General features: G+C 52.3%; 2 protein-coding genes across 12 annotated transcripts in view; one reads left to right on the top strand and one right to left on the bottom strand.

Annotated features, from left to right (window-relative positions):
• Positions 1-10,003, top strand: part of LOC126057144 (cholesterol side-chain cleavage enzyme, mitochondrial) — a 35,003-nt gene extending 25,000 nt beyond the window's left edge. For 8 of the 9 annotated variants that reach the window (XM_049852565.1, XM_049852568.1, XM_049852572.1 and 5 more), the window contains 7 exons: positions 985-1,184; positions 2,215-2,418; positions 3,374-3,531; positions 7,853-8,019; positions 8,304-8,382; positions 8,914-9,111; positions 9,601-10,003. In XM_049852565.1, the coding sequence (XP_049708522.1) occupies positions 985-1,184; positions 2,215-2,418; positions 3,374-3,531; positions 7,853-8,019; positions 8,304-8,382; positions 8,914-9,111; positions 9,601-9,732 (1,138 nt within the window). In that variant the 3' untranslated portion in view covers positions 9,733-10,003. Of the gene's footprint in view, positions 1-366; positions 824-984; positions 1,185-2,214; positions 2,419-3,373; positions 3,532-7,852; positions 8,020-8,303; positions 8,383-8,913; positions 9,112-9,600 lie in introns of those variants that run through there. The other variant, XM_049852567.1, reaches the window with a different exon arrangement.
• A 1,376-nt stretch (positions 10,004-11,379) lies between these two features.
• The window catches only part of LOC126057136 (coiled-coil domain-containing protein 33-like), a 63,083-nt gene continuing 57,000 nt past the window's right edge, over positions 11,380-17,462 (bottom strand). Inside the window, exons 2-10 of one of the 3 annotated variants that reach the window (XM_049852547.1) lie at positions 16,918-17,083; positions 16,085-16,173; positions 15,759-15,890; positions 15,560-15,650; positions 14,322-14,488; positions 13,603-13,704; positions 12,938-13,024; positions 12,486-12,553; positions 11,380-11,594 (exon numbers count right to left, since the gene is read on the bottom strand). In XM_049852547.1, coding sequence (XP_049708504.1) covers positions 11,405-11,594; positions 12,486-12,553; positions 12,938-13,024; positions 13,603-13,704; positions 14,322-14,488; positions 15,560-15,650; positions 15,759-15,890; positions 16,085-16,173; positions 16,918-17,083 — 1,092 coding nt within the window. In that variant the 3' untranslated portion in view covers positions 11,380-11,404. The other 2 variants (XM_049852545.1, XM_049852546.1) reach the window with 2 other exon arrangements.

Here is a 17,462-nt window from a genome sequence, read left to right as displayed (position 1 = left end):
AGACATAGAGGTTAGGATTTACAGCATATATTTTGGGGGAACACAATTCAATCTGTAACAATCAGATAACACTATCTGCAAAAGAAAGCAAGCGATTCAGTTGGTGGTTCCCTTAGATGGGGAGGCAAGGGGTGGGATGCAGGAGGACCAGGGAGTCCAATCTAAGGTATTGTCCAGTTCCTAGTTTTTCTGTGGGGTGGGGAGTTTATAACAACATTCTTACAACCAACAATACAACAACAAACCAAAAACCACAAAGGGGCTTTGGATGAATCAATTTTCAAGAGCAAAAACCCACTGCCGTTGAGTCAATTCCAACTCATAGCAACCCTTTAGGACAGAGTAGAACTCCTCCATAGAGTTTCCAAGGAGCACCTGGTGAGTTCGACCTGCCAGCCTCTTGGTTAGCAGCTGAGCGCTTAACCACTACACCACCAGGGTTTCCCAATTTTCAAGAGAAGGCCACAAATCAAGGGTTAAGATTATCCCAATTCTGGGCACCTGGGATCCCCACCACCAGCACCACCAGCATGAGTAGTGGGGCATGGGGTGCAAAGGAGCAGAGACAGGTCATAAAAAGTGACACAGAGAGGCCCTTTGAATAGCGAACGGTGAGCATCGGCCAGGAGGAAGAGGAAGCCATGTGGAAGGCAGGCCTGGCAGCTGACTCAAAGACTGGTGGGCCTGAAAGTTTCCTAAAGGTTATAAAAGGTAAGTTCCTGGCTTGCAGCAGCAGAGGAAGTGGCAGGAGCTCAGGATTTTGTTCTCCTTCATCCTCTTTCTCCCTGTCTTCTCTCCTAGGCTGGGCGGGAGCAGAGAGGAGGTGAGAGGCAGAGGGTATTGGGAGGAGGTGGGGCACCTTGACATGAATGCTGGGCACACACAGCTGAGCCTTGGCATCCTGGGAGAGTCCCCCTCCCCAGGTGCTTGCCAGGTTGGGGGCTGTCTGTGATCATGATGGCCCAAGGGCCCATATCTTTCCAGGAAGTCAGAAGACTGGAAGAAAGACCGGTTAGCCCTGAACCAGGAGCTGATGGCTCTGGAGAGCATAAAAAACTTCGTGCCCCTGCTGGACCCAGTGTCTCAGGACTTCGTCAGCCTCTTGCACAGGCGCATCAATCAGCAAGGCTTTGGGAAGTACTCAGGGGACATCAGTGATGACCTGTTCCGCTTTGCCTTTGAGTGTAAGGGCCTTGTACCTGGCACGCAGTGGGTCTGGGGTGGGAGAACTTAGGGTCCACTGTCCTACCTTGAGACCCAGGGCAGACCTTGCAGAAGCGTTGCGCTTGGCTTCTGGGATGAGCTGTTGAATACCTCCTCCACCATCAGCTACCCAGGGGGAGCTGTATACTTTCTCATTTGGCACTCATGCTGTGGGGGCAAGAGTCCCCAAAGCGTAGGTCCCATTGCCACAGTCCTTCAAAAGCCAGAGCTTGGCTTAGCCCTTCCTTCAGCAAATATCCTTCTTCTAGGACATAGACCTTCAAGGCCTGGGAGGGGAAGGTAGGCTTGGGCAGTTAACCTGAGTATTGAAGGATGTGTAGGAGTTATCTAGATGGTGTAAGGAGGTCAGGCAGTATAGTCAGAGGGAACAGCATATGCAAAGGATTTGTGGCTTGATAGGGAGGGTCACTGTAGGAGATTTGGGGTGCTTAGAACTTGGTATGAAATTGGGATTCAAATTCCTGACCTTGTATTTGGGAAAATCTTGGGCTTCCTATGGCTTCTTAGGCCCAGCCAGACTGAATCCTGAATGACCAATTACTCAGGGATTTTCATCTCCCAGAATTCCATGTGACTTGTTTCAGGATGTAACCAATTCATTTACAGAAAGGAATCTCCCTTCCCAGGAGGAAAGTCCAGAGGCTGCTCGGGGGTGCTGCTGGAAGGGTGGGGGTAGCAGTTTTATCCTGGCCTGGGCTGTCTTCTGCCTCTGCAGGAGACACTGCTCCCACCCAAGTGATCTTCTTTCAGGGTCTTCTGCAAGTCCCTTTGGAGGGCCTGGGTGGTTACAAGAAAGGCAGCTTCTCCCAGCCCTTTGGGATTCAAGGATCAGCTTCTTTATGGAAGGAGGCTGAGGTTAGATGCAAGAGATCATGTGTGTTGTGTGTTGTGTGTGTGTGCACATGCAAGCCAGGGAGTTGAGGACCTCTGGAAGCTGAGGTTCTGTGGTGGCCAGGGCCACGGCTCATCAAGCTCTGCCTCCCTCCATAGCTGTCACCAACGTTGTATTTGGGGAGCGGCTGGGGATACTGCAGGAGACGGTGGATCCTGAGGCCCAGCAGTTCATTGATGCAGTATACCAGATGTTCCACACTAGCGTCCCCATGCTCAGCATCCCCCCAGATCTGTTCCGCCTGCTCAGGACCAAGACCTGGAGGGACCACGTGGCTGCATGGGAGGTGATTTTCAGTAAAGGTGAGGGCTCCTTTGGCTGTACCCCTGAATGGCCAAGTATGGAAGGGGAGCAAGAGAACTCTGTCTATCTCAGGGAGTAGGAACCCAGGCCTGGGGCGGGGACAGAGAAAATCAGCTGGAGGGCCCAGGTCTGGGCCTGCCTCTTTGTTCTGTGTTATGGTGACATAATGGTTAAGTGCTCGGCTATTAATTGTAAGGTTGGCGGTAGGAACTCACCAGTTGCTCCAAGGCAGAAAGATGTGGCAATCTACTTCCCTGAAGATTTACAGCCTTAGAAACCCTACGGGGAAGTTCTACTCTATCCTGTAGGATTGCTATGAGTCAGAATCGATTCCCTGGTGATGGGTTTATGTCAACATGCCATGTAAGTAACCCACCCCCTAACGGGCAGGGATCAGCATAAGGAGGGTCCCAGAACCCCTGGAAATGGTGGCCCAGTGCTGGCTGTTAGGATGGTTAGATTTTTCTGTAGAAAGAGAATCAAAGGGATCCATCATTCCTCAAAGGGGCCTGTGATCCCCAGGAGGTTAAGGGTCAATGTCTCAGACACAGCCGTGCTTGGTAACAGAAGATTAGGACTTGGGTGAGAGAGACTGGGAGGCCAGGGGGAGAAGGCTGACTGGATGGTGGTGACCTGGAGTCAAATCCCTCCTCTGCCCCTTACATCCATTGACCTTGGGCAAGTGACTAACCACGCTGGGCCTCAGTTCCTTTCTCTGTAGAGTGGGGATGATATTACTTACCCCATAGAGTTGTGGTCAAGAATTAAATGAAAAAGCAGATACGATGACAGTACAGAGAAAGGGCTCCGTGAAACAGAAGCTTAAAAAGCACACAGCTCCAGAATCCTTGAGCTCTTGGTGTTGTTTCTTATTAAAGATCACTGTCCTTCCCTCCAGCCTGCAGGAAACCTGACTATTTTTTCTTTCCTTCTGCCTCCCCACCCCCACCCCAGCTGAACAATATACCCAGAGGTTCTATGGGGACCTGAGACAAAAAAAAGTTTTTGACAATTACCCTGGCATCCTCTACCGCCTCCTGGACAGTAGCAAGCTGCCCTTTGACAACATCAAGGCCAATGCTATTGAACTGCTGGCTGGCGGCGTGGACACGGTAAGGTTGCTGTAGGGTCCAGTGACCTCTGTGTGCACATGCCCTCCTCACCAGGCTGCCCTGGGGTCTGCAACCCCACTATTAGGGGAGCCCTGGCCATACGTGATACATCCCCCATCCTGGCTCACATACTTTGGACATGTTATCAGGAGGCACCAGTCCCTGGAAGAGGACATCATGCTTGGTAAAGTAGAGGGTCAGCTAAAGAGAGGAAGACCCTTAATGAGACAAATTGACACAGTGGCTGGACCTATGGGCTCAAGCATACCAACAATTGTGAGGATGGCGCAGGACCGGGCAGTATTTTGTTCTGTCTACATGGGGTTGCTATGAGTCGGAACTGACTTGACAGCACCTAACAACAACAACAACAACCTGGCTCTATATCCTACCAGCACTGGTGGACCAATGTTTAAACGCTTGGCTGCTAAAAGAAAGGTTGGTTGTTCGAACCCACCTAGTGTCTCCGAGAGAGAAAGACTTGGCTATTACAGCCTAGAAAAAGCTGTGGGGCAGTTCTACTCTGTTTCATGGGGTCGCTGAGTCGGAATCGACTCGAGGGCACCTAATAACAGTCCCCTAGGGGAGTCTGTGTACAGTGCAAACAGTTAACACACTTGACTGCTAACCAAAAGGCTGGAGTTTACCCATGGTACTCCAGAAGAGAGGCCTGATGACCTACTTCTGAAAAATCAGCATTGAAAACCCTATGGAGCAGAGTTCACTCTGACACACATGGGGTTGCCATGAGTTGGAATCGACTTGATAGCAACTGGTGGTGTTTTTTTAATCTCGTAATTGTGTGAGGTCAAAGTCAGGTCCCTGTGCAGAGTGTTTTGGGGCAGACCTGCCATTTTTGCTTTGCTTATCAGAGGGAGTGACTAGGTGTAGTCAGCAAGGCCTCAGTTCTACATGGAGTCTTTGAGAGGAGGAAGATTCCCCTAGAGGTTTGCTTGGTGGAAGCCCAGGAGCAGGACTATGTCCTCCCAGTCACGAGCCTCTAGGCTCTGAGCGAAGGCACAGCTCACTTAGAGCCGGGGAAGAAGACAGGGCCTCAAAGAAGTGGAGGCAAGAGGAATTTGGCCTGGACTCTGCTCTTCAGGGTCTTTATGTCATCTCCCATCCTCCCCCTCCAGACCTGGGTTCCCATGGTACCTGTATTAGTATCCCGTGGCTGCCGTAACAAACGATCACAAACTGGGTGGCTTAAAAACAATAGACATTCTCTCTTAGCTCTGGAGGCCTAAGAGCTAAGAGGGAATAAACTGAAGTTTCAAGTCAAGGCCTTGTCAGGGCTGCGCTCCCTTGAAAAGCTCTAGAAGAGACTCTTGTTGCCTCTTCAAGCTTTTGATGGCCTTTGACATCCCTTGGCTTGTGGCTGCATCACTCCAATCTCTGTCTCTGTGACACTGTGTCTCTCTTTTTTCTCTTATAAAGACATTGATCTTTGGATTCAGGGCTCACTTGGGTAATCCAGGAGCCCTGGTGGCCCAGTGGTTAAGAGCTTGGCTGCTAACCAAAAGGTCAGCAGTTCAAATCCACCAGCCGATTCTTGGAAACCCTATGGGACAATTCTACTCTGGCCTATAGGGTCGCTTGATATGAGTTGGGATTCACTGGATGCCAATGGGTTTTTGGGTTTGGGTAATCCAAGATGATCTCACCGTGGGATCCTTAATTTATCTGCAAAGACCCTTTTTGCAAATAAGCTCATACTGGGGATGATTAGATTTTTCTGGACAAAGAGGATCAAAGGCATCTGCCATTCCTCAAAGGAGCCTATGATCCCCAAGGGGTTTAGGACCAGTGTTCGGGGGGTTAGGACACAGGCATAACTTTTTGGGGGATGACCTTTCAACACACTACAGCCCCCCCGGTGCCTAAAGGCATCTACTGTGGTGTCTCCCTCATGCCTTCTTGGTACAGGCAGCACCCAATACCACGAAAATTCTCTTCTTGAATGTCAAAATCTACCTTTGTGGACCACCCCTTTCCCCAGTCTCCTGCACTTTCCCGTGTTACTGTGACATACCGGTTGTCACTGAGTCAGTTCCGACTCATGGCGGCCCCGTGTGTGTTAGAGATGAGCTGTGCGCCACGGGGTTTGCAGTGGCTGACTTTTGGGAAGTAGATCACCAGGCCTTTCTTCTGAGGTGCCTCTGGGCGTAACTTGGTCCCTCAAGGTCTTTGAACGTGTCTAGGAAAATTCTATGGCTTTGCCTTGGTCAAGCTCTGCTGACTTTCTTTATATTCTGTGCTATCTTTCCTTGCATCAAAGTTAATATTTTATTATCTAGTTAGTGATTTTCCCTCCCCAGCTATCCCTTCCCTTGTAACCACCAAAGATTGCTTTTTTCTGTGTGTAAACCTTTTCTGGGGTTTTTATAATAGTGGTCTCATACAAAATTTGTCCTTTTGTGACTGCCTTATTTCCCTCAGCATAGTACCCTCCAGATCCATCCGTGTTGTGCAGGGTTTCCCAGACTCATCATTGTTCTTTATCACTGCATAGTGTTCCACTGTGTGTGCATACCGTAACTGCTTTATCCATTCATCTGTTGATGGTCACTTAGGTTGTTTCCATCTTTTTGATACCGTGAATAATGCTGCAGTGAACGTGGGTGTGCATATGTCTATTTGTGTGATGGCTCTTATTTCTCTAAGATATATTCCTAGGAGCAGGGTTGCTGGATGGTATGGTATTTCTACATCTAACTTTTTGAGGAGGTGCCATATCATTTTCCATAGTAGAGGTGGATTTTTTTTAAAGCATATTTTAAACATAGTTCATGGTCAGAAGAGATCTCCAAAAGACACCTGCACCAAACAAGCTATTATTATCAGGTAACATTCGTTGAGCATGTCCTATATGGCAGGCAGGGCCTTAAGCTTTTTACACGTGTTGTTGTTGTTAGTCGCCGTCAAGTTGGCCCTAACTCATAGTGATCTTATGTATAACAGAATGAAACACTGCCGGATTCTGTTCTGTCTCCATGATCTTTGATATGTTTGAACCTGTTGTTGAGGCTACTGTGTCACTCCATCTCACAGAGGGTTGTTACACATATTAGCTTATTTAATATTCACAAACACCACTATAAGCCACCTTAATATTGTCCTCATTTTTTAGATAAGAAAAGTGATGCACAGGGAGGTTAAGTGACTTGCTCAAGGTCACACAGCCAGTAAATTAATTGCCTTATTAAACAAGTATCACCTGAGTACCTACTCTGTGTCAGGCTTTCCACAAATACATTTGATCTGAGTCTTGAAGGAGTACATACTTGCTTCCAAGGTGGAGCATGAAATTCCAGGAAGAGGAAAGACTTGGTGGCATGAGGATGATTTCTGGGCTTCAGGAGCTGAGTGTAGCTCAGTGTGGCTAGAGCGTAAGAGTGGGAGATGGTGCTTGGGGAGCAGCAGGCAAGAAGCAGACGTTGAGGGGCCTCATGAGTCAGGCCAGAATATCTGGACTTTATGTGGAGCCCAGGCAAGGACTTTAAGCTAGGACGTGGCTGGGTGACATTTTCTCATTGTTGTTCCTGCTGGGAGGAAGGAGGGTGTCCAAGGCTTTTGGATAAAAATGTGACTCTTGGTAATATAAGGTGTCAGTGTCCTAACCTCTTTTCCCAGGAGGGAGCACTGCCCCAGGCTGTGGTCCCAGATGGGTTTAGTTTGTCACCACTGAGAAATGTGGGAGGACTGTGGGGTTCGATTAGGATCATTCATGCCCCCAGCAGAGGACTCAAGATCACACCTTTTGGCTAACATTGATATGAGCTTGTTAACCTTGGTACATGCCACATGCTAATTGCAACAATGATAGAAAACAGGTCTGTTTGTTAGGGTTTCAGTATCTTTGAGGTTGACTTTAAGCTGGTACAGGCAAACCCCGAGGTTTTGGGAAGTTATACTTGGGAGGGGATGGTTGTTTAACAAGGCATTCTAAAGGAATGACAGAGTCATTCAGGAGTACAACAATGAAAGCAATAGGATTTGATCTCAAAAGGCCCCTGGAGTTCTTTGGGAGGTGACGTTGGCTGTGTAGGTGACACTCTCCTGGCTGTGGAGATGGGTGGATTCTGGTGACATGAGGGACAAGGGCAAGGACAAGTGCTGTCCCAAACATCCTTGCATGGGCAGGGAGAAGGGCTTCCTGTGCCTTCTGAATTATGCTTTGCTTTTGCTAATGGCGGTCTTTAGAGAATGGGAGGAGTGTGGGACAGGTGGTTGGAAAGGACAATTTAGCATGGGTCATGGACCTCAGAGAGCCCCAGGAGTGACAGGCCTTCCCGGTCTTCTGCATTCCGGTCCCTGCCAGACATCCATGACACTGCAGTGGAACATGTATGAGATGGCCCGCAGCCTGAGGGTACAGGAGGTGCTGAGGGCAGAGGTCCTGGCTGCCCGGCGCCAGGCCAAGGGAGACATGAACATGATGCTCAAGTTGGTTCCGCTCCTCAAAGCCAGCATCAAAGAGACGCTGAGGCAAGTCCACATCCACCTGTACCCCCTGCCAAAACCCCTGGGCAGGGCCAGGGCAGTGCCAGGGGACAAGGTTAGAAGGATGGGTTGGTGGAGGAGATGGGTAACAGGAAGTGAGGGGGCTGGGGAGACCATTGGAAATGAGAGGAGAAACTAGAGTCCAGATCCTACCTCCAGTTTCCCCAGATATTGCAGCTGAGTTGGGGGGCCATGCCGGGTGAAGAGGTGGGGGCATGGCTGGTACCCAGGTCTTGGAGGCTGTCAGCTGGAGTGTCCTTCTCCCACAGACTCCACCCCATCTCCGTGACAGTTCAGAGATATCTTCCAAATGACGTGGTTATTCGTAATTACAAGATTCCTGCCAAGGTAGGTGCGGCAAGGGGGCTCAGGCTCTGGCAGTCAGACACGGGAGCCTGGGGCAGGCTGTGCAATTGCAGAGAGATGGAGGTGATGGGGGCTCTGTCTTGCTTTTCCCCTGGAACCTGGTGGGGCCCTCGGAAGTAGCAGCCCAAGTTTGAATGAATGAGGACACCATGGGGTGTGATTTCTGGAATGTTGCTGGAGTCCTTGGTTGGGAGAGAAAGTCCACGGGGTGGCTTAAGTCTCAGGGAGCTCTCTGGGGCTGAAGAAGGGACCGGACAATCCCTTGGGCCATCTGTGGACTTTTGTCTCCAGGCATCCCAGGATCCTAATGGACTTGGGGCCAGGGACACCACCCCCATTTGATGGGTGAGGCTCAGGGAGGGTCAGAGACTTGTTCCAGGTTATACAGTGAGCAGAGTGTCCTGTCCTGGGTGACTGGGTAACCATGCTGGGGAGCAGTTGTGGGGAAGGGAGAGTTGGGGAGTGGGAAAGCTGTCTGTCACGCTACTCTGGCCTCCATCCACCCCGCCACAGACATTGGTACAGGTGGCCGTCTTCGCCATGGGTCGGGATCCCGCCTTCTTCTCCAACCCAGAGTGTTTTGACCCAGCCCGATGGCTAAACAAAGACAAGGACATCACCTACTTCCGGAACCTGGGCTTTGGCTGGGGTAGCCGGCAGTGTGTGGGGCGGCGCATCGCCGAGGTTGAGATGACGATCTTCCTTATCCATGTAAGTTGGGCTTAGGGACATCTGGACATCCTGGGCAGGCCCCGGCTCCTAGTGAAAGCACCAACCCTCCTCCTCCCATCTCTGTCCAGAGCCCAGGGTATATCTTCCCCCAGTCACTTGCCCTCCCCCTTGGCCCAGTCCCTAGCCCACAGCCCCCTGCCGCCTTCTCTTTTGGACTAATCCACTCATCACCCACTAGTGTCTGCTGGCCATCCACCCCACTCTCCAACTCCCAGTGGTGATGGGATGGAGTGGGATGAGAATGGGGTTTTGTAGAAATGGGTTAAGGGCAAGGTCTAAAACAAGGGAACAGAGCATTGGTGGTATGTTTTTAGGCACTGTAAAGGGTTGACTGAGAAGCCGGAGGTAAACTCCTTGGAGCTCCCTAAATCACCCTTCTAGGCACTGCCTACAGGTGACTGGAGTCCTGACCTCAGGGAGACAGCCCCTACCCTCCTCCCTGCTAATTTCACCACCCTCCTTTCTCAGATTCTGGAAAACTTCAAAATTGAGATCCAAAATCTCAGTGATGTGAATACCAAGTTCAATCTCATCCTGATGCCTGACAAGCCCATCTTCTTAACCTTCCGGCCCCTCAACAAGGACCTGCTCCACATGTGATGGAAGGTGGGCCCTGCCCGTCCTGCCATGAGGCCTGCAGTGGTTTGAGAGGGAGGCCTGGGGATGGGGTAGGGCCTGTACGGCCTCTGCATCTTCAATTCTCTGTCCCCCACCCCCACTTCTTCCCGCCCCCACTCTGACCAGGAGGCAGCCACTGGGTGGATGGGTTTGGGTCTCAGTGGTCAACCTTCTGAGCTCAACTGGTAGTTCCTCTCTCCCTCCACCTCTTTCCCCTCCTTGCCCATTCTAGGAAGACAATAAACAGCTATGTTATGTGAAGTGTTTTAATTTATATCTGACCCCTAAGGTATTCACCACTCCTATGGGGACGGTCCCTGACCCCTGGGTCAACATCACGAGCTGGGCCTGTATAGTGGACCTGAGACATCCACATTTGAGGCCATCTCTGTCGTACCCACCCCCGCTACAGCAACTCAGGAGCCTGCAGGACCAATCTCCCTGCTCCCTGGGGCTTGAGGAGCAGAGGAAACAGAGGGCTTATTGTCACTGTGCCAGGAGCGACTGGAGCCACCAGGCCATGGAACCAAGGAGTGGGGTGGAGTCTACTGAGAACAGGGTGGACTGAGAGGGGGCCAGTCCTAGCAGGGCCGAGACTCTGGGTGGGAATCCCCCGTGAAGTCATGAGAACTTTTCTGCCAAGGGCCAGCCAAAGTCTTGGCCAGGGCATTGTGTCACGGAAGGGTGGGTGTGAGGTGACTGACCCTGGGGGCAGGGGTGAGAGGCCAGCATACTTCTGCCCTATCTGACTTCTGCCCCCTTCTGGAGTCACCCCCGGCCTAGAGTTCCTGCCCCAGGGGGATGTGTCTACCTGCCCAACTCTGGGCAGTGGGCAGGGTGACTGCAGAGAATCCCTAGCGCATTATTTGGACTGTCAGACACTGGTCCTCAATTTCAGCCTCCTTAACCCCCTCTGAAGGAGCCCTGGTGGTGCTGTGGTTAAGTGCTCAGCTGCTAACTGAAAGGTCACTCCAAAGGAAAAAGATGTGGCAGTCTGCTTCTGTAGATTTGTGGCCTACTCTGTCCTATAGGGTCACTGTGAGTCGAAATTGACTCAATGGCAACTGGTTTGTTTGGAATCCTTCTGAGTTCCAGAACTGTGTGAGCAGGTCTCTGATCCTCCCTGGGCTTCAGCTACCTACATCCCCTAAGACAGGGGAGCTTGTCCAGCTTGGGACAGTGGCCCAGCTGGCTTGGCCTCTTCTGCTGGGATCTGAAGGTTCTGGGTCCGCTTTTGGAGCCTTTGTGCTTTTCCCCATTACACGACCCTCTTTCTCTCTTTCCCCCTTCTCTTCTCTTCTCCAGGCCTGAGTCACCTTGGACTCAGAAACGTTAGAGCTGGAAAGGGCCTTACTGACAAAGAGGTCAAGCTCTCCCTGGGATAGGTGGGGAACTAAAGCCCAGAGAGGTCGCTTGAGTTACCCAAGGTCACACAGCATGCGTACATCTAGAACCAGGTCTGTTGACTCAGTCCAGGGCTCCTTCTCCTGTCCCTGTCCCAGGACAGGCAGGTGGCTATGGGCTGCAGCAGAGGGTCCAGGCCCAGCAAGAGACCAGAGTTGGGCCTGGAAGGAGGAATCTGGGGCTCCCAGGCTCCTCTGCTCCAAGAAAGAGGCAGATACTCACTGAACTACAGCATTTAATAAAGTCATTTTTAGGGGGTGGGATGAGACTCCCCAGCACACAGGGTGGGAGGCCTTCTCCAGCGCTCAGGTCTGCGTCTGCTGGGACTTTGAGGACTCGTTCTGGGAGGCGGAGGGCTGGTTGAGATTGATCTCTGAGCTGGGCAGCAATGGGTCTTGCTTTGAAGGGTGCCTGTGGTCCTTGGAGTGGGTCGGGGGGCTCTGCAGTGTATAGGGCAAAGGGAGGTAAGGAGGTAAGTGCACTCTCTGCCAGGGGCGGGGAGGGGGGAGGGTCATCTATTCAAGGGCATCTTGCCTGGCCAAGCCATGCCTCAAGAATCCAGTCTAGTGTCAGGCATTTTGACTTGTCAAAGAATTTGAAACCCACTTACCCACAGCAGGTCACAACTTGTTCCCCTGAGTGCACAAGGCTCAGCAGGCATGTGCAAAGGGAGCCTGTCTTCCTTGTCAGCCCTCCAACCTTTCAGTCCTTCCCTAGGAGCACCTGAGGCTCCAGCCATGAGCTGGCTCAAGAGCAGGGGAAATCAGGGTCTTTGCTTTGGGGAGCTGGTGGGTCCCTGGGGCTGAGTTGAGGGGCAGTTGTGAGCAGGCCTGTTTGTTTTGAGGAAACAGTAATGTGTATCTCTGGCAACAGGTTCTTGTCGGGGCAGGTTGGCCAGGTGAGAGAGCAGCATTGCAGTCGCCCAGGAGGGGCGTGCTAAGGGGGTAATCTTAGGCACCATGGAGTTGGGGGTGGGAGGCCTTTCTTGTGAGTGGGCCACAAGCTTCTCTGTGCAGGAGCAAAGCCAATCTTAAAGTACAGTCAGTGCCGGGGCATTCTAGAAATGTTTACATTCACCGCTACTACAATCTCCTCAGACAGGTGGGGAAACTGAGACCCAGCAAGGGCTTCAGTTGGTTACAGCAGCATCTAGAGGCTGGGTCTGACTCCCAGCCCAGGAGCTGGTCCCTGTGTGGTTTTTCTCAGGGCCCAGTGACTTGGGGGACAGAGTGGCTGCCAGCCCCATCCCCTACTCCCCAGGAGTTCCTCTGGAGGCGTCACTCACGGGTAGGTCTATGAGGATAGGTTTTGAGGAGTGCCTGAAGCCATACTCTTGCTCCTGTAGCCGTGTGGCCAAGTTCTGCTTCTCTTGTCCCCAGCGTCTAGCTGAGTCCTCTAACTGCAGACACCAAAAGGGAGAGATGGAGGGTCAGGGGGCAGCACAGCCTATCCCTGACAGCCGGGACGAGGAGCACCTGAGCCTACTTTCTAGGCAGAAAGCAAAATCCTGGGCAATGTGGGCTTGACTCCTTCCCAAGAGACCTCAGGGGTGGCAGGAGTGAGTGGAGACAGGGTCCAAATGAAAGCCTAAGACACAGATGGACCTTCCCTGAGTTGTAACAACATGCTGAGCCCTGAGCCTGGTCACATACTGAGCCTGGTCATAGACTGAGTCTGGATCCTGATCACAGGCTGAGCCTTGACCCTGGTCACACGCTGAGGCCTGACCCTGGTCACAAGCTGAGCCCCAACTCCAGCCCAGCCTGACCTGAGAGTCACTGACCTGGCTTTCCAGGGACAGGATCCGGCTCTGAGCTTGTTCCAGCTTGGCCATGAGGTTAAACTTGTCTGAAGTATTTGCAAGGAGATCCTGCGGGCAAAGTGAAGTCTCGCCTATGGCCCCAGTCTGTGGCTGGGGGCTGTGGTCCTGTGAGCTCAGGAGGCCATGAGGCACTGAGGGAGAAGCCAGCCAGCTCTGAGCTCCCAGCTCAGCTCCCCAGGTTGCAGAGCCTCAGGCCTGGGCCAGGACTCCTTCTTCCAGAAGTTCAGAACCAGGCCTGGGGTGGGCTTTCTTCACAGCTCTTCTCCCCACAGATTTCAGATATATAAAGTTTTTACATATTGATTTTTTTAATGTGTAATGCATTAGGGAGCTCCCTTTAATGCACAGAAGGGAACCCTGAACTGAGAGTCTTTGTGTAAAGTGAAGAATTCATTTGTGAAGCAAGGGTTCCCCCATCCCTTGCATTTTACCTGAAGGTTTGCTTTCAAATAGAACTTACCTCCTGCGGGTCCTGGGATGAAGAGAAAAACTCTCCTGGGCCTGCCCCACCCCTCTTCTGTAATTCCCAGTGACCTGTTTGTGGATTTGCGTAAAGCAGGGGGGCACCTGCAGCAGCCTTGGGAGTGGAGTGGGGGCGGGGCGTTTCTGGGGCCTGAGGCACCCACCTGTCTGGGCAGGGAGTCTGTGTACTTGGAGTGGCTTGGGCCATCTGTCTCTTGAAGCCTCTCTGCCAAGTCTCCTCCTGCTCCCAACTCCCAGGGGTCCACCTGAGATGGGGAAAGGGCTCCTGGGATGGGGAAAGGGCTCTCCAAGTCTGCATCAATCCCAGGAAATGCTCCAGCAGGGAGTTCTGAGATGCCTGGGTAGGTGCCAGCTGTAGGCCAGCCAGGTGGTGAAAGGGTCAGAGTTCAGGTGTCAAGGGCCTATTAAAACCAAACCAGTCACCATCAAGTGGATTCGGACATATGGCAACTCCACGCATTTCAGAATAAACTGCACTTCATAGTATTTTCAGTGACTGTGACTTTTCAGAGGTAGATTGCCAGGTCTTTCTTCTGAGGTATCCCTGGGTGGATTTAAACTGCCAACCTTTTGGTTAGTAGCTGAGTGCTAACTGCACCACCCAGGGACTCGTAGGGGCTTGCTTTCTCCCAGAATGCTAGATGGCAGTAGAGGTGAAGCTTTTCCAGCTCACACGTTCCCCAGGAGAAAAAGAGTAAGGCCTGAGAACTGGGACTCCAGGAGACTCCAGGCAAATGGGAGACCCTGGCAAGCCTAGCTCCTGGTCTTGATCTTCGACTTGGACTGTGCTGGGGGTGATTGCTGGACACCTAGTGACTAGTACAAGACAGGTCCTGGCTAAGCCTTGGCTGGCAGCTCTTACCGGAAGGGCCTGCTGCTGCAGAATGATGGGGACCGACTGGTGGCGGGTTTTATCCAGCTCTGCCCGTAGCCTTGAGTTTTCCGCCAGCAGCACTGAGTATAGGTCACCGGGAAAGTTCTCTCTCCCAGGCCCTGGTGGAAGGCCAGAGGCTGAGAGTAGGGGAAAGGCTGTAAATGTGACCACAGGTATCTGTGAGATGGGCTTTCCCTCCTCAGCCTCCTTGCCCCTATCTCCCCAGCATTTTGCTCCCATGTTTCCTTTGCTCACAAGTCTTCAGTGGCTCCCTACTACCAGTAGGATCAGTTCCTTACTCAGTCCATCCTTCAGGCCCTTTAGAATCTGACCCCAAGTTCTCCCTAACCAACCCTGCCCCTACATTTGTCCTGTTGTGTATTTCAGTTCTTCTCAGTATTCCCTCCCTTTGGTGTCCTGCACATTCCTCTCCCTTCTGGACCTTTGCCCCAGCTGTTTCTCCTCCCTAGTTTCCCTCTCCCTCTCACCCAGATTCTGCATGACCTCAGGGCTCCTGAAAGGGGTGGAAGCTTTCATTATTTTCTAAAGGCCTCCAGAAACAACACTCTTCCCCCAGGCTCTTCCCACCCCTCTCCCCAGTGAAGGCCAACACAGGGCTGGGCACACTGGGGTCCCTGGTGAGGCCGAACAGATGGACTCCAGGAAGCCCCTGCTTTGGGCTGGCCTGATATGATGTGACCTAGTTCTTTCCTGCCCATCAGAACCAGCTCTGCTGGGAGTTCTGGGTGCCTTTGGTTAATTTAACACCAATGGAGAAAATACATCATTGGTTGGTTCAAGGTGGTGTGTTCGTTTTGCAGAGGCAGAATCTTTTAAGACAGGAAGAGAAGGGGAAATAATTTGAAGGGTCCCTGGAGTTAAGAAGTTGGGGACTTGTGACCCAGGCAGCCTCCTCCTCCCCTCCCTGCGTTCTAGCCTGCCCCGGCCCCTCCCCTGGAAGATGGAGGCCTTTCCTAGCCTGGCACCTGGTGCACACCCTGTGTCCTATGTCCTTAGGGGCTCCCTGGCCGGACAGAAGGTGCTCGGGCAACCTCTGGAAGCACTAGGTGATCTGAATGAGTTGGAGATTAGTGCTTTCTGGGTCTCTTAGGCCATTGGATATAACTGAGTGTGCAGAGCACCCTCTTGGCAGGCTCTCCTGAAGCTGGGAAGCCCCGAAAAGGCTGGGCCTCCAGGGACCGGCAGAGGCTGGGGAATGGACTCACCCACAGTGGGCTTTTCCTGCAGCCTGTTTAGGACAGGCTCATTCTTGTCCCTCAGCTTGTCCTCCAGGACCCGCTCCATCTTCTCAATCACCTGGAGAGCGGAAGACAGAGGCTGGGCTGGCCCGTGGGCTGCCATCTTCCAGCCATATTTGGGCCCTGGCGATCTGGCCCATGGCAGGGTGGCTGCTCTGGCACCAACCTTCTCTTGGTGGCGCACGGTCTCCTCCAGGGCCTTCATCTTCTGCAGCCTGTCCCGGTACCTCTTCAGCAGCACAGCCTGTGGCTGCTGAGCCTGATGCAGAAGGAGCAGCTCCTTCTCTCGATCATTCTTCTGCGAGGGGAGGGAAGAGAAGTGTCCTTGGGTACCACCCTTGGCCTTGGGGGTCCACCCTGGGTTCCTCTGCTGAATCCTCCACTGCTCTGGTCCCCCCTTCCTTCTACGCACCCTTTCCCTTTTGATACACCACCCTAGCTTCCCTCCGACCCCCATTCCCTTTGCCCCCTGCCCCCCAAGCCTCAACTCACTCGAATCAGCTCATTCTGCAAATGCTGCACCTTGTCCCTCAGTTTCTTCATATCCACCTCACTCAGCAGCAGTTTCTGCTTCATGGACACTGTGTCGGGGATCAGGGATAGGGAGAGCTGACTCAGGGAGGAGGCCTCTCCTGGCTGAAATCAGCAGAGCTGTGGGGCCAAGTGTCTCTCAATTCTAGAGCTTCAGACAGGACTGGATTCCCATCTGTATGTAGTGGCTTGGATTGTGTTCTCCAAAAAGATATGTTCAATTCCTAACCCTGGTACCTGTGAATGTGACCTTATTTGGAGATAGAGTCTTTGCAGATATAATCAAGTTAACATGAAGTCATACCAGGTTAGGGTGGCCCTAAGTCTAATGACAGGCGTTCTTTGTAAGGAGAGGCAGACTTGGATACAAACGCATAGAGAAGACACATACAAAAAAAGGCATGTGATGACGGAGGCAGAGATTGAAGCGACGTAGCTCAAAGCCAAGAAACGCCAAAGATTGCCAGCAACCACCAGAAGCTAGGAAGAGGCAAGGAAGGATTCTTCCCTAGAGCCTTCAAAGGGAGCATGGCCCTACCTACACCTTGATTCTGGACTTCCAGCCTCCAGAACTGTGAGAGAATACATTTCCGTTGTTGTAAGCCACCTAGTTTGCGATACTTTGCTATGGCTGTCCGGGAAACCAATAGACCTTCCCTTCGAGGACCCGGCCCTGCAGGGACTAAGTGTCTGTGTGTGGGAGGGCCCTACCAGCCTGAGTCAAGCACTTGAAAAAGGCTCTCTCCCTCCCTGTCCCACAATCCAGAGCCAGTCAGTGGCCTCTGCGCCCTCACCCAGGTCCTGGACCTCTTTGGCTTTGTCCTGCTCCTCTTCTGCCTCCTGCTGGTACAGGTGACTCCTCAGTATGCGGTTCTCGACCTCCAGGATGCTGGCCTGCTTCCGCAGCGAGAGGATGTCCTCGGCCATCTTCTGCATGGCCCGCCGGTAGTTGCTCATCTCCTGTGGTCACAGAGCCCAGAGCTGAGCCTCCACCCCACATCTAGAAGTCAGCGAGCCACCCCAAGGCCAATGAGCTCCAGGAGCCCCAGGCTGGGTCCCCAAGTCTTAGCAACTCCCCTGAGGGCTGGTTATGATTTGTATTAACCCCCAGAAAGTGAGCCTCTAGGCCAAGCAAGAGCAGCAGAGCTAATGTTCTCTCCTGGGGGAGCTTCTATGATACCAATTCAAGGAAGGACCCAGGGCCCAGGCTCCAGATGAGGAAACCTCTAAGCAATGGAAGCTTGGAAGGATCTGAGGCCAGGTTTCCAGACTCTGGCTAAAAAATCATAACCACTTCTTTGTCTTTTCCTTCCTCCTTTCCCCCTTTTCTAATTTCTCC

Source organism: Elephas maximus, chromosome 13 (assembly GCF_024166365.1).
Source record: "Elephas maximus indicus isolate mEleMax1 chromosome 13, mEleMax1 primary haplotype, whole genome shotgun sequence".
Taxonomy (NCBI): Eukaryota; Metazoa; Chordata; class Mammalia; order Proboscidea; family Elephantidae; genus Elephas; species Elephas maximus.
This window is presented reverse-complemented; position numbering and strand designations above follow the sequence as displayed.